Here is a 16,290-nt window from a genome sequence, read left to right as displayed (position 1 = left end):
TTCCCCATTCTGCCTCTTGGCATACCTAAATACACCAAGTGCTATCCCTCCCATAATCAAAACAGTGATTGTCTCTATGTCTGCATAATCCAAATGAAGAATGAAGATGCTTGAACAAAAAGGAACACAGTAATTATAAAACTTCTTACTAATCTTCCTTACTTTGTGATTTCAGGAGGCATAAAAATATTCAGAATTGATAGGAATTTTAAAATTGGCTTTATAGTTTCTACATTTCATATAACTTTATGAAGATGCATTGCCTTACACAAAAATGGTTGAAAGGAATAATAATAACATAGAAAACAACAGTAAAATAAATGGATCTTTAAATAAAGGATTGCATAGATAAATGCTGAGAATAATCTTTCAGAACTAGGATAAAACTCATAACAACATTCATCCCTCTATTATTGCCTTCTGGCTTTTTATCATATTTTATGCAAGTGCCTGTCTTTTTTATTGTACAAACAGATTAAGATTCTGTATTTGGGCTGGGGGTACTGCACAAAAATGAGATTTTAGAATGAAATTTTGTGTCACTTGTTGGGAGAGGGAGAGGACTGAAAGATCACAAGTAAATCAAAATTGTCATTCCAGCCGTGTCCAAGCCAAACCCGATGCCTGTACAAGAGTCTTTGTGTGATTCAGGATGATTAAGCAAAACACATGGTAAATCTGGCCCTGGCATAAATATTAAAGGCTGCCAAATGTGTGCAGGGAAGAAGCATCCTAACTCTATCTCATTTCTTTGCGCACCTGGCATTCTGCTAACAGGTTTGGTTGAAGCCAGTTCTATGTGTTGTCTCCACAGGCTGCTGGCACTGCACAAACTCTCCTTCTCCACTCTCAGGAACACTAGTTCAAAGTGACAGAAAGGTGCCAAGAGCTTGGAATAACCTAAGACTTTGTATTTACTTTTCAAAAGTGCAAGAGATCTTGGAAAATATGAAATCTCCGTGGTTTCAAGAATAACATGATCCAGCTGCAGCCACCCACAAATGCTGGTGGTAGCACAGATTGTAAGAGAGCCAGGCAATTCTAAGAAACATGAACATTCATGGATTATTTTAGCAAACCTTCATACTCTTTTCAAAAGAGATTGTTAAAATAGCAAACTTCCTTCTGCTCGTATGAATTGTTAGTTGTCTGTTTGCATGTCAGTTGGAGGCTCGGTGAAGGTACGAACTGAGTCAAGGAACTCATTTTGAAATGAGTTTCTTGAGCCCATAGTTTAGACTTGTTCTTCAGGAGATCGAGAGCAAAATGCTATACCTGAAGTAACAGGAAACAGAAGTGGTTGTATTCAAAACTGAGGCAGATCACTAAATAAGGGTAAGTATGGACACATCCTCTGAGACAGTAAAAGGAAGAGAGCTAAGAAGTTCCAGGATAATGGCTGGGAGTAGTTTTAGTGGGAATACGACAGAGGAATTGGTTGTACTTTGGCAGTAAAGGAGACTGGGATGATATCCCATGGACAGCATTTCCTGCTATGGCTGTGTTTGCATTTTTATTCCACTTTTACTGTACTTTTATTCCACTTTTGCTTTCTGCTTTCTGCCTCGTCTTGGTATAAAGGAGCAGGAATGACAAACCCATGAATTTTCTACAGTACCCAAGCCAGATTAAAAAAGAAGTGAAATCATTCTATACCCCTCTTTCTTAAGGTTTTGGCTTTTTTCCTTGGCTCCCTACACAGATAACAGAAAAACCCCAAACCTGAGGCACTGCCTAGACTGTTGTGGAGCTGCCTGCCTCCAGGCATCACAGCAGCTTCAAAAGCTGCATTGCTTCATGAGTGAGAAACTACATTAGCTGTACCCTTCCTCCCCCCCCCCCCCCTTTTTTTTTTTTCTTAGGATAACATTTGAAAAAGAATTAGCCTTTATAATTATTTTGTTGAGACTTAAGAATTATCTATGATATTCTAATGTCTTCTTTATTTATTTAATTATTTAATTCCTCATTTAACTAACTGTCCATTGTTAAGCACAATCCTCAGCAATTAAGCCAGAGTCCTATGAGCTCTACTTATAGTGATTCTGTTTTGATTTATTTAGCTCTATTTTGATTCTGTGGTGATGGAGACAGTGATTATAATAGGCAAGATGTCCAAAGTTTTATGTCTAATCTTATCGTGGGACTTTTTCTGATGAAAAATATTCCATTGCTACCACCATTATAAATACGGTTCATAAAATGTTTCCACTTCTGAATCCTGCTGTGTTACACAAGAAAATTCAAAATTTTTTCCATGGCTTCAACAAGGAGTTGCCATGTACTCAAGGTTTGTCAGTGAAAGTCAGAGTCGTGATTTCTGTGAATCACTTTTATTAAATTCATTCTAATTCCCATAGCTATGAAGAAATAACCTTTAGACTGTTGGTCAGCTAAAGTATTTGCAAGGACTCTGTGCAATAGAAATAGCACTCCCCGAAGTTTGTGGTACTCGTAAAACATTTGCAGTCATACTTTTCATAATTAAAATGATCTGCTTCACCTTAATTAAGTCTGAAATGTACCGCCAGGTGAATTAAAGAGAAACTTTATGAAATGGGCTTCTGAACTCTTCAGTCTGTTTTGAATAATACAGCAAATGCTTTTCCATTCCCTTACCATCAGGTAACAGAAACGCGGACTGGTCCTCTTGGATGCAGTAACTATGACAACCTAGATTCTGTCAGCTCTGTTCTGGTTCAGAGTCCTGAAAATAAGATTCAGTTGCAAGGTATGTAGGTGCAATTTCATTAATTTGTTTTGAAACAGGATGGCATTTATCACACTATCTGTTATTCTTTCTTCCACCTCATAAAAGGTCATTTTCCTCTTTTTTGTTTTTTCTGTGTGCAATAAGTACATTCTAGACAAAGTGAAGGAAATGTCAGTAACTCATGTTGCCTTTGAAATGGAAACAATTTCTGTACAATTCAGAAAATAATCTGAATAATGCTGTTAACATTTTACAGCCCTATTTAGCAACTATTTGCACACCTTTTAAACAGTCTGAATTCACAGAGATTCCACCAAGCAGGGAATGACATTTAGTGTGCTCAGCTTCCTTTGCACATACTGAGTAGTAGTTTATACCTCACACCACTGAAATGAATAGAGTTACTGGAGAAGCAGGATATAGATTTTCAAAGACTCTAAATAGTGAAGAGTCCAAAGGCTCCTATTGGGAATTTTAAGAAAACCTAGAAGATTAGGCATCCCTCTTATTAGGAAAATAATAGTAATTATATATTTAGAAAAAGAAAAAAGGAGACGGAAAGGGAAAGGGAAAGGGAAAGGGAAAGGGAAAGGGAAAGGGAAAGAATGGAAGAAAAGAGGCGGTCATTTTTTGATAATTCCAGTAGACAAATTTTCTAGCCGGCATATTAGGTACATGAACACTTTTGAAAAGTCACCCTCTAGGGTGCTTTTTTTCAGTTACACAAATGTAGCATGAACATCTTCTTAACACTATGAAAACTGACTAAATTCTCTTTAATTTATGCACTTCTGGATACCTCCGAGAGAAGAATACAGTTCTTAATTTGCAGTTCATAGAAACGTAGAATGGTTCAGGTTGGAACGGACCTTAAAGATCATCCAGTTCCAACCCCCCTACCACGGGCAGGGACACCTCCCACCAGACCAGGTTGCTCAAAACCCTGGTCTTGAACACCTCCAGGCATGGGACATCCACAGCTTCTCTGGGCAAGTTACAGGTAGCTCTACATATCTTTCCAGTTTTTAAAATTTTCCATATTAGTTCATAAATCAGTTGGTTATATAGTTTGAAGCTGTTGCTGTTGCCAAAGAATGGCTGTCAGGGAAAGATTATTTTCCTGTTTAAAACATCCATGTGAGTTTTTTTCCCTTCCCTTTCCTTTCTCTCTCCCCAGAAGAGTTTAAAAGCCATAAAATCATACCACGATTTCAGAGACAGTATACATTTTTTAAAAAAGAACTTGTCATTTCCACTGGGATGCTATGAAATGTTTCCAGAAATAATTTGCATGATGTTTGTCAGTTAAAATTTAGAAAATGATCTTGGCATCCCTCAGACAGTGGTTTGACACATGCCACTGTATTGTCATTATGAGAAATATATTTATATACTTAAAGTATTTCATACTTATAATGGAAGAATTGAACAAGACTCAAGTTTGCTCATCTGGGATTTCTTTTCCTTTCACAATTTCAAGGTTTTTCACAAGTATGTAAGTACATCGAAAAGTTTATGTTTTCAATGTTTATGTTTCAAGTTTATACTAATCCGTATGCTGAGAAATTTCTTCATACCCAAATAGACTCCACTGGTTCCAGAGAGATTATTCTTGCCACAGAAAGTAACAGCAATTAATAAATAAAAAATGTATATTATATACTTCACAGTGGCTTTTTGGTTGGCTGATTAGTAATGTAGCTAGAGTGACTGATAGCTTGTTAATTAAAATGCTTCTGTATAAAATACTGATTCCCATCACTGGGATCAGGTAAGCAATGGTCAAAATTTTCAAATGAGTAAGTGTAAATATCTGGTCACAAATATGCTGAATTTTTGATTCACCTGCTCTGTGGTTCTGATATATCAATGTGATATGCTTTTGCAAGGCCTCTGCGTGCCATGGCAGGGTGAAGTGTGAAAACACTGTGCAAAAAGATTTGCAACATAGAAGGAGTTTTTTGGAACACCATGGGAGCTAGACTTTGCACACTTTCTCCCTGCTAGACATCTAATAGATTTAATTTTCTTTCTCATGGTTTTGTAGCCCTACCCATCACATCCAATTGATGGTCCCTTTGCAATTAAATAGCAATGTTATAAGAAACAAAATATCAGACGATTTTTTTTTTTTTTTTTTTTTTTTTTTTTTTTTTTAAATTTCCTTCAACCTAATTTTCCCATTCTTCTTAGTGTGTCTCTAGGGAATCATGAAGAGATAACTGGAATTATTTAGACAAGCTATATTTCATTGTGTCAAAGGCAACATGGAAAACAAGTCCAATACAGAATGGAAATGCTTACCTTCACAACACATTTTCTGATTATACTGTCTCTTTACTCAGTCTTTCTTTCAGGGCTGCTTTCTGTCCATAAGTACCCTCAAAATCCGTATTAGCTGCTAGTACCAAGTTTATAATTCAGCTGCATGCTTCCCTTTTGCAAAGCTCTTAGTGTTAAGGCTGTTCGTTCATCAGGTCTTTACAAGGAGATGTTGATGTAATCCTTCCTTCCTGTTTTTGACAATCCCCCAGAAAGAAATTACACCAATAAATGCTCTATCTGAGGAGGTTACTCGTTAGTGGAATGAGTGTTCCATACTGAGAGGAAACTGTGAGGAATATATCTGAAAATATTCCTTAAAAATGGAAATATGTGACATAGTGCAAATGCTAGACAGATATGTAAATTGTCCCCAAAACCCCGCATAGTTTCCTTAGTGATAATTTATTTGTTTGTTTATTTGTGACATAGGTTGGGGAAGTTGCTTGGCTCGAGCTTTCCCTTGCATTTAATAACACAATATTACTCTATCTCCTTCAGGTCTTCAGGTCATCCTGCCCGAGTATCTGCAAGAACATTTTGTCCAGGCAGCTCTGAGCTATATTGCCTGCAATTCAGAGGGGGAGTTCATCTGCAAGGACAATGACTGCTGGTGTCAGTGTGGCCCCAAATTCCCAGAATGCAACTGTCCCTATATGGACATTCAAGCCATGGAAGAGAATCTGCTCCGCATAAGCGAGACTTGGAATGCCTACAACAGTGAATTTGAAGAATCCGGTGAGAAATCTTTTGCCTGTTTGGCTGTATCTCACAAAAATTATTTATACAACAGGTTCCATCTAAATCTCCAGAATGGTTTGTACATCTAAAGCTATACATACTTAAATGCATCCTGGATCTGAGCCTTAATTATTACAACATTCTGAAAGAAAGTGTTGTCCTCATCTTGTGATGATCAGCAGTCTGTAATTTCTTTAGGATTTAGGTGGCTGTGTTTGAGTATTCAACTCTATACTTTGTGGACCCTGGAGCTGTAAAGACTCGGTCCCTGTTGGACAAAGAACTGTACTAGTGGATGCAGAAAGCAGAACAAATGAGGAACAATGTCAGGCTATGCACTTTATATTTTATTCAGCATTTTTGTTCTATAATGCAGCTGAAACAGGTGCTTTGTTGAACATCCATTTTTCAGTGTTTGGTCAAAGTTTCTCCCGTACTTGCTTTTTATCCTGTCCCTCCAGCAATACCATGAAGCTGACATGGAGAGTGTTTTATCATCTAATAGTTCATTCCCATCATAGTTGGCAACTTGTTTCTTCATAAGATTTCTGTTTAAAACGGACCTATCCATGTTGTCTCTACAACACATTTGTGTCATGTTGGTTTTCTTTAAAGCATTGAGGTTTGTTTCATACATCATTTCACCTGTCCTGATCATCAGAACTTCCAGTCCCACAGAGAATGGGAGCCGCAGGTAAAATCAGCTTCTGAACAACTGTTTTCACATCTCACTCAGCCAGTAATATCAGTAACAGCTGTCTAGCCAGATGGTGGGAAAAGTAAGGAGAGCTCAGCAGACCTGGGAAAAAATCACTGAGGAAAGAAAAAAGAAATTAGGGGGATGAGGAAGAAGCAGAAAAAATTAAAAATCACAGTTTTTAATGAGAATGTTAGAGAAAAAGAATGAGTCAGTAGAAGAAGGAGGAAGAGGACTACTCAGTGTGGGAGAGAAAAAATATGAGTACAATACTTAATTGTGAACAGTACATTGTATACATTCATTTTTATATTTATTGTTCTATTTTTAAAGATCAGTTGAGAATTTCAAAAGATTCTATAACATTTAAAATTCCAGTTGTTTTAGCTTTTAGTGAGACCTGATGCCTACATCTGAGTCTGTTTGGAAGATCTCAGGCACTTTTCCAGCTCCAGTCTCACTGTTAGCAGGAGAACACCAGAACTTGCAATATTTCTCCTTGGAGGAGACTTCTCACATCTCACAGACTTATCTGATTATAAAAGCACAAATTCATGTTTCATTTTTATGTACTTAAAAATGCATTTTCTCAATTATTATTTTGACACCTTTAAGCATTTATCATAGTCGTTATCATAGCATTTATTATAGTCATGCTGTCATTTACTACTTTGCAAACTAGGACAAGTGTATTGACTTTACAAAAGGGCATAGGTTTTTTACCATATTTTGTCCTATTTTTAATGGGATCTGATATTGTTCGGTGCCTGAAGAATGTCATTTGATGGCACCTACTTAACAGCAAAGCTGATGTGTGAATCTGTGGAGGATCTTATAGTACGCTGTATAGGGACTTCAAATTTTTTTTATGAGTTTGGATAGTTATCAGCTACAGGCATAGTCCTCTGTTGAGGGCTGAGACAGAATATCAGTGGAAAAAATGGGTGAGAGTTAAATTCTGTGCTTTTAAAAAAGGCTCATTAGCTATGCTGTGTGAATGACTAAAATGGCAACTTCACTTACATCTGTCAATTAGGTAACTGCTAGTAGGAGTGGTTACTAAAAAATGTGAGATATAGATTATTAACATCATTAAGACATATGACACACGCACTCTTTAGCCCTTGAAATATTTAAATAATTTTTAGTCTAATAAATATACAAAGTATGACTTACACATCTCGTAGGTAGCTTAGAAAAATCTCTGCTTTTAACTTATAAGCTGTTTTGTAAAAAAATGTTCATGGAAAGATGAGATAGGTAACCTTTTATGTGCATGGGTCTGCTAAAAAAAAGCCAACATGAACTTTTGATAGATAGCTTAGTCACTCCCATTCAGCCTCCCTATATAAATCATACATTAGCATCTGAGCAGCTCTTCTAGCATTGTTGCACGTGGTCTGTAAGCATTTCTAGCCACAGTGATTACCAAGACATATTCTGAAAAATTTAGAGCTTGTGCAAACCTTAAACTACAAAAAAACACTATTAACAAATGTCAGCATCATCTGATTCATGTTAATGGTGTGTTGTGAGAACAAAAGTGCCCTTTATTTAACAAAACTTAAAGTTTAAAATAGATATTTTATAACTTTTGACGTGGGTTATGTATCGTTCAGTTTTGTCTAAATCGGTGGAAGTCAGTTTTGAGATGAGAGTAAGTTGTTTTATTCTAATCAATTTATAATGAAAATAAATCAGCTGGAAAAGAGTGGGGTGAAAGAAGGCCAGACTATTTAGTTATTTAGAATCTGAGAAGACAAGGGACAGGATAATCCAGACCACTAACTACTAACTGCAGAGGAACAAATGAATGAATGAATTCCATTCTTTGACAATATAAACTCCAGATTCGAGTAAAGTCAAATACAAGTGTATTGGTATTAATTTTCTAACTTTTCTGCCTTCCAAACCCTTCCTCACCTTACATATAAGCAAGATAGTCCTCTGAATCCAGAAACAAATTTTGTCCCCTAATACAGACCTGTAAAACTTGCTGTGTTCACTTGAGGTCATGGACATCACCTGTGGATAGAATTTGGCCTAAAAAGGAAGAAGTAAATTTCCTATTTAAGATTTTTTGTTTACTGTCAGTAAACAAACTCTCCTTCTGTCTGTTCAAGATAAAAGAACCAAGGAACAGATCTTTTTAAAGAAAAAAAAGGCAGTTCTTCACTGCCTAAATCCCATTTGAAATCAATGGGTAAGTAAATTTAGTTTGTGTCTTTGAAACTCTCCATCTGAATTTCTAGAAATAAAGAAAAGGAAAAAACCAAAAGCAACAGGACTGTTTTCTCCACAGCCTACTGCTTTCTTCTGCACTAGGCAGTTTACATTATTGTTTTACTTTTTAAATCATGAGATGTGAAAGAAAAATGTGTGTACCTAGTTAAAAGTCAAATGTCCTAAACGCTACAGTTACAGATGCAAAAAGGTAATAATGTAGTATGACTACTCCATGCATCCATTTCCAACTGCAACAAGCAATCATGTTAGATTAATCTAATGTTGGGTGGAATGACAGCATGTACCACATCAGGAGCCTCATGAATTTCAGCAAGGAGAATTCCAAAGTTCTGCACCTGGGTGGTCCAGCATCAGGCACAAGGACATACTGGGTACCACCTGGCTGGTATGCAGCTTGGCAGAAAAGGAGGTAGGGGTCCTGGTGGACAGCCGGTTGTACATGAACCAGTGATGTGCCCTTGCAGCAAAGAAGGCTGATGGTATCCTGGTTACATTAGGAGTGTTGCCAGCAGGTCAAATGAGAGGATCTGTCCTGTCTCCTCTGCACTGGTGAGGCCACGCCTGGAGTACTGGGTCTGGGTCTGGGGTCCTCAGTCCAAGAGAGGCATGGACATGTTGGAGTAAGAGGATGAAGGGTCTGGAGCATCTCTCTTATGAGGAAAGGCCGAGAGATCTGGGACTTTTCAGCCTGGAGAAAAGAAGGCTCAGGGGATCTTAACAGTAAATACCTGAAGAGAGAGTATGTAGAAGATGGAATCAGGCACTTTTCAGTGGTGTCCAGTGACAGGACCAGAAGCAACGGGCACAAACTGAAACACAGGAGATTCCCTCTGAACATCAGGAAATAGTTTTTCACTGTGAGAGTGACTGAGCACTGGAACAGTTTGCCCAGAGAGGATGTGGAGTCTTCCTTCTCGTAAATACTCAAACGCTGGCTGAACACGGTCCTGGGCAACTGAGTTTAGGTGGCCCTGCTTGATCAGAAATTTGGACCAGAGGTCCTTTCCCACCTCAACCATTCTTTCATACTGTGATCAAAGAATTTTCCTCCTTTTCACATAGGAGGACTCTGGTCTGCATCTTGGTTTGCTGATTCACAATTCTTTATGATTATTATAGGTTAGATGACCAAACATATTCCAGTTCAGAATATGTCATTCATCATTATGTGCAGATTACATTTCACTCAGGCTCTTCTGGCACCTTTTAACTACTTGAATCTCATTTTGGGTGACATGGTGCAGTATATTATTTATCTCTCAGTAAATTTGGCTGCCTTTTTCATCTCTCTAGCTTCCCTCCAGCAATACATACTTGATCACTATTAGGTCAATGAGCTGTATATAACTGCTTAATATCAGCGTATGTACTGACTTCTCAAAGAAATTCCAAGAGCTACTTTAAATTGTTTACTCTGAACCATCTGCTTGTTCTTTATCATATCTTGTGGCCTCCAGACTCAGCTACTACCCTTGCAAATGAGCAGCTGTTTCTTTATCCAAATTCCATACTAAAACTGTTCAACCTTTATTAACAAATTGCATTAGGTTCTTGAGGCTTTTGGCTGAATTAATGTGTAAGCAAAGTTCTCTCTGAGAACATCATTCCAAGAAGCTATGTTCTTATCATCTAACACATGGTCTAAAAATATCTCTTCTAATGGGATCAAGCAATGCTTCATTTATCCTTTCCTAACGTGCATGCAACTAGCCCTTCACAAGAATATGTAGCCTAAAAGGACAAGTAGATTATCTAGTTGACCTGCTGTTATCACAACCTACTAAATCTCACTGAGATTCCGGAATATGGAGTCCACCTATGTTAGTTAGATTAAAGCACTGCAATCTTCACTAGACTGCTTGCAGCCTGCAGCCCTCCCCAATTTCAACGCACTGGTCTTTTAATATTGCCAATTTTCCTGTACCCCTCCTGCCCCTGATACTAGAGGCATGTACTTGTCCACCTCCTTCTCCTACCTCATCCTCTCAGTAAGCTTTATCTTTTCATTTCGGGGAAAATCTTTAACCTAAGCACTCAAGTGCTAGTTAGTTTCACACACTAAAGAGCATCAAAAGATTCCTTGAAAAAAATTCTCAAATTGTTGAAGTATGGAGGACTTGCACAGCTGATTACAGCAGTGTTGAAGATGGTGTTAGTGAAAATACTGTTTTATTACACATCACCAATTTTGGAAGTTTTTGGGACTCTCTGGGCAAGACTTAATGTACAAAGAAGCAAATTCTAACACGCAACTCTGTCAATAACTGACTGGCAATTTAGCATTTTACAGAGATTATGACCCCTCACTCTAAAACCTGTGAAAGGCATGATGATGTGTAAAAACATCCATAGACTCTAGATTCTGACTGCAAGGATAAGAATATGATCATGTCTGTACCATAATTCTGGTGTGGTTAGCTGCTGAGTGCCATTGGAAATCTGGTTACTTCATTTAAACAATTTAAATTACATCAATTTTAAGTCTCTGCTCAGTGACATCTAAAAGAAATGTGTAGCTATCCATATTGCAACTTAAATCTTCCATCCAAACATTTATTTTCACATAGCTCACGTGCAATGGCAGCTTGCCTTGCGTCTTTCCCAAGTGCTGAGCAGTTGATTTTATTCCTTCTTTTTTTTTTTTTTTTCCCTTGAAGACACTAAAATCTCTTTTGGAGTATTTCCTTGAGAGGAATATTTCCTTGAAAAACAGATAAGAAGATGTGCAACCAATATTTTGAGGTATATTTTCTAACTAGCTTTGAAATCAAAACTTACTCTTTCAAACATTTAGTTTAAATATAAAACAGTATGAAAAAACATATCACACCTACAACAAATTGGACAGAAATTTTACTGCCACAGTTGGGCTTAAAAGTGATTCAGTGAAGTGCTGAACTATGTGCTTATTTTAATCATTTGTATTCCATTAACTTGATAGATTTGACTTGTGTGCTTAAATTTTCAGCATCAGCTTAAGCAGATCAGAGCCAGAGCTATCTAGGACCTTGAAGAACTTGGCATGCTGAACACAAAAACCATTTATGCTACCAGATATGTGGCTTCACAGATGTAATTAAATATCAAATGTAATCCTGTAAATATTTTGGAATTTTTCCTTCTACAGCTTTAGAAGACAAACTTCTCAAAATGTGGAGTTTGATTTTTTTCAATTACTTCTGTATCTGTTTTATAGATATTTCAAATGGTAAATTTCAGTATCACAGGAAGTGCAACTGATATAAGTACAGCCAAAGTAAATGAATATTAACTTTCACATTAATATTTCCTGAAACTATTTTTCATTGCGCATCCATCCTCAATCATTGCTTTGATTGCAAAGTACTAGCTGCAGTGAATTGCTGTGGCGAGCTATTTCTTCTTAAATCTCTGGATTCACTGCATTTGGACTTCATGTCTAATGTATTTCATAATTCCTTAATAACTCCAGGATTTCTTGCTATTGAGCATTGGTTATTCTTTACATGTACTGACTTAAAATCATCTGAAAAAATCCACAGTTTTGAAAGGTTCACCTAAAATTTAGATCTGAATCCTCAGTTAATGTACAGCACTACATAGAAAGTTACCAAAGTTTTCTTGTTTGCATCAGCACAGATTGCTTTTGAGACTTAGAGTACTGCTTCCTCAGTTCAATTATATTCATCCTTTTTTCATAGCAATTGAATTAATGATGTTCCCAAAATCCCTTGAAAAAAAAGAATTTAATTTAAAAGTTTGAGGAAAGCAGGTTCTAACAGAGTAGATGATAAGCTTATTACTGAGTTAAATATCAGTAATACTGAAGATAAGGAAGTTCAGGCATCCCATTCTTTTCTAGGGGGCAGAATTTGTATCTTATATAGTTAGTTTTATGTATAATGTACAGAAAGTAATATGAGAGATCATCCCCACCATTCCTTAATCTTCAGTGAGATTTAGAGAACTATCCATTTAATAGTGTCATGAATTTATAGCTCCATCAAAATTGCAAAATGTCACAGAACGGGAAACCCACCATACTTTGATGATACACTTTCAGAACTGTAACCCTACTCCTTCTGTTCGTATTTTCCTATATGAAATTCAAGCATACTGTAAAATGCCAATTTTGAAAGAAGAAAGGCTCTGAAAATCTGTTTTATTAAGACCAGGCACAACAGAAGCCCAAAGCTTGTCCTGGAAAAAGTGAAGAATTGATGTTATCTCACTCTTGAAGTTAGATTTAATTAATCGTGTTAATCTAGACCTTAATAAATTGAAACTCATATGCAAACCGGCCAATATTTTTACTATTGAATACTGCTAAAAGATTACATATGTTTCAATTCACACTTTACATTTTGGGATTCGTGGTGGTCTTGCTTTATAGATATCTGAATTATCTGAGTCATGACTTCTTAAAAGATTGACTAAACATTTGCAGCCACAATACATGTCTTTATAAAATTGCACTGTGTACTGACTTCAGGCTTCAAAACTGTTCTACTCTTTCTTGTAAGGCTGAAGATCCCTATTCTCACAGTGATGGTGGTTTCCAGGATGCAAAATATGGTAAAATACAGTAAAATCAGGCCTGGAAATTACAGTTGGCACTAATGTGGAAGTGCAGATGCTCAGGGGAGAATTCTTAACACCCTCTGTTAGTCTTATGAATCTGCTACAAATGGGCAGCATTGCCTTTATTACTACTGAGGCTGTAAAGAAGCTATAAAGGAGGAATTCTCAGATTGTTCCAAACTCAGAGACTGGATATGACAGTCACTGAATCAGTCAATACATACATCTATAGCATGTGATCATATTTGATCTCAATCTACACAAACCTCTTAGGGTTTCTCAGGAAAGAAAATTTTACAGTCATTATATTTTACAGTCATTATATTTTTATGTAGAGATTCTTAGATGCTGAGCACACAGTAATATATCTGCTGAGTTTTTTTGGTTTTTTTTTTCTTTCAGTGAGTTTGAGCAACAAATAAAAAATAGCAGACGTAGCCAGAGTAATCTACTAAAAAAATGTTGTGCTTAAATAAAACAGACACTAAACCAGCCAGATAAACAAAATGTAACTTCAACTTAGATTTAAATAGATAAAATTTAAGATTAAAATAAAAATAAATTAAATAATGTAAACCAATTTGAATAGATTATCCAAGGCTGAAGACAGAAATCTGAGATATCTGGTTGACAGAATGCATTAAGATGAGAGCCAATGACAAATCCAAATCTTTGATGTGAATCACAGTGTAAAAAAAACCTAGGGGGAAGATGTTTGCATCATCAAATACTATCTTTTTCATAATTTCTTACACTGTTGTCAGCTGAAGTTCTGGAATCATCTTAATTAGGTATTATATTAATATCTCCCAGGAGTGCATTAAGGAATGCAACCAGTGTCCCTCAGGTGGTTCATTCTTTGTCCTCCTCTCCATCAGACAAGCATTTAAAAATATTGCTGTGATTATAGTGTGTCAGGTTCTTTCTGATGGATGAGGAAAGGGACTTGGGGGTGCTGGTGGACGAGAAGCTGGACATGAGCAGGCAGTAGGCACTTGCAGCCCAGAAGGCCAATCACATCCTGGGCTGTATGAAAAGATGCATTGCTAGCAGGTCCAGAGAGGTGATTGTGCCACTTTACTCTGCTCTAGTGAGACCTCACCGGGAGTACTGTGTGCAGGTCTGGAGCCCTCAATATAGGAAAGACATGGACCTGATGGAGCAGGTCCAGAGGAGGGCCATGAGGATGATCAGAGGGTTGGAGCACCTCTGCTACGAGGACGGGCTGAGGGAGCTGGGGTTGTTCAGCCTGGAGAAGAGGAGGCTCCAGGGAGACCTAATAGCAGCCTTCCAGTACCTGAGGGGGCCTACAGGAAGGCTGGGGAGAGCCTTTTTACAAAGGCCTGCAGTGACAGGACAAGGGGAAATGGCTTTAAGCTGGAGGGGAGCAGATTTAGATTGGAGATTAGGAGAAAGTTCTTTACTGTGAGGGTGGTGGAGCACTGGAACAGGTTGCCCAGGGAGGTGGTTGAGGCCCCATCCCTGGAGATATTCAAGGTGAGGCTCGATGAGGTCCTGGGCAACCTGGTCTAGTTGGTGGTGTCCCTGCTGACCGCAGGGAGGTTAGACTAGATGACCTTTGGAGGTCCCTTCCGGCCTCGACAATTCTATGATTCTATGATGACTCCAGCAAAACTACAGCAAGTGTGTATTTAATCTGTGATGTTTAACCTTAACAATCTCTCTACTTAGTCAGAAAAATCTAGTATAACTTTATTTGCCATTCCAATGAATCACAGATTTTTGCTATTCCTTTGGTGCAAATTATATCTAAAAAATGCTTTAGCAAAAGTGGGCACCATAGGATTCCTTTTTATTGCCTCTCACTGTCTTCAAATCAAAGTCACTTAGCTGACAAGTGAAAAGGTAATTTTTCCCAGCTGCTAAGCCTACAGATTGACTATATTATGCAGACATCAGCCTAAGTTCTAGCCTTCTCCCTTATTACCAGCAGTAATGACAACCTGAAGATCTAAACAATGCCCTCAATAACTTTTGTGTATACTACAGTGATGTTGTTTTAAAAATTTTCAGACTGCCCTTTAATCACTAGGTAAAAAATATCTTGATGTTTGTAGTGTTCCCTAGTTTCCTATGATCCTTCTAGTGCAGGAGAAAAGAAAAGAAAAAAAAAAGGGGAAACTGCATTCCAAGATAAAGATTTCAAAATATAGTTAATCCACCAAATGTCTCATTTACACCTGTTCCTAATTACTAAAAGTGTGTAAAAGGGCAGAAGGTAACTGCAGGTTTTATCTGGAAATGTCATTTTAGACCATAGATGATGCTACATGTCTACTGTGATCAGAAGAAACCTCTTGCAATTGTAGTGCAAGAAAAGTGTCCAGACTGACTTTCAGACTTCATGTTGAGAGTCCAAGTCCTAAATAACATTGCAAGATGACAAGGTTTGATTTGGCATCAGAGAAAGACTGTAAATTTAGAGTCACTGTCATTTGCAGTGAGGACAGTTACCACTAGAAGTTGTGTCTTACCACAGCCCAATGACATATCACTGCTCTTCCAATTTCACTGTGTTTCAAATGCATGTAACATAAGCTTTAAAATGAAATCTGGAACTAAAACTGAACACTGGAGGATTTCTTCAGTTTATAAAATCATCAAATTTAACCTTGCTCTCTAATAAGCTTTGTTTTCATTGATTCAGAATGATAAGAGAACGTACCCATCAAAGGGCCTTTGAAAACTCACTGCAAGTGGTACACACAAGGCATGATAGCACAGGTCATTCGGATAGCACAGTCTGTCTCTCTGTTGACCAGGAAAGACTGATTGTGATGCAAAGTGAGTCTTATTTGGAATCTTAATTGAAAGATTCCTTGTGAAAAGTCTGAACAGACTCACTGGCAGTTGAAGGTGCTTTTTAATCAGTGAGATTAAAGACTGCAATCAATATGGTTCAAACAATTTGCCCCTGAGCAGTAGAGCAGTGGTTTTCTTTAAAATGGTGCTTACAGCTTCAGGCACAAGGCCAAGAAAACTTACCCCC

At 37.4% G+C, this 16,290-nt stretch overlaps 1 protein-coding gene across 3 annotated transcripts in view; it reads left to right on the top strand.

Moving 5' to 3' along the window:
- The window catches only part of BRINP3 (bone morphogenetic protein/retinoic acid inducible neural-specific 3), a 198,464-nt gene that overhangs the window by 137,596 nt on the left and 44,578 nt on the right, over positions 1–16,290 (top strand). For all 3 annotated transcript variants that reach the window (XM_014948172.1, XM_014948186.1, XM_014948179.1), the window contains exons 5-6: positions 2,626–2,731; positions 5,537–5,773. In XM_014948172.1, coding sequence (XP_014803658.1) covers positions 2,626–2,731; positions 5,537–5,773 — 343 coding nt within the window. The remainder of the gene's footprint in view (positions 1–2,625; positions 2,732–5,536; positions 5,774–16,290) is intronic.

This window comes from Calidris pugnax, unplaced genomic scaffold (assembly GCF_001431845.1).
Source record: "Calidris pugnax isolate Ruff unplaced genomic scaffold, ASM143184v1 scaffold30, whole genome shotgun sequence".
Classification (NCBI taxonomy): Eukaryota; Metazoa; Chordata; class Aves; order Charadriiformes; family Scolopacidae; genus Calidris; species Calidris pugnax.
This window is presented reverse-complemented; position numbering and strand designations above follow the sequence as displayed.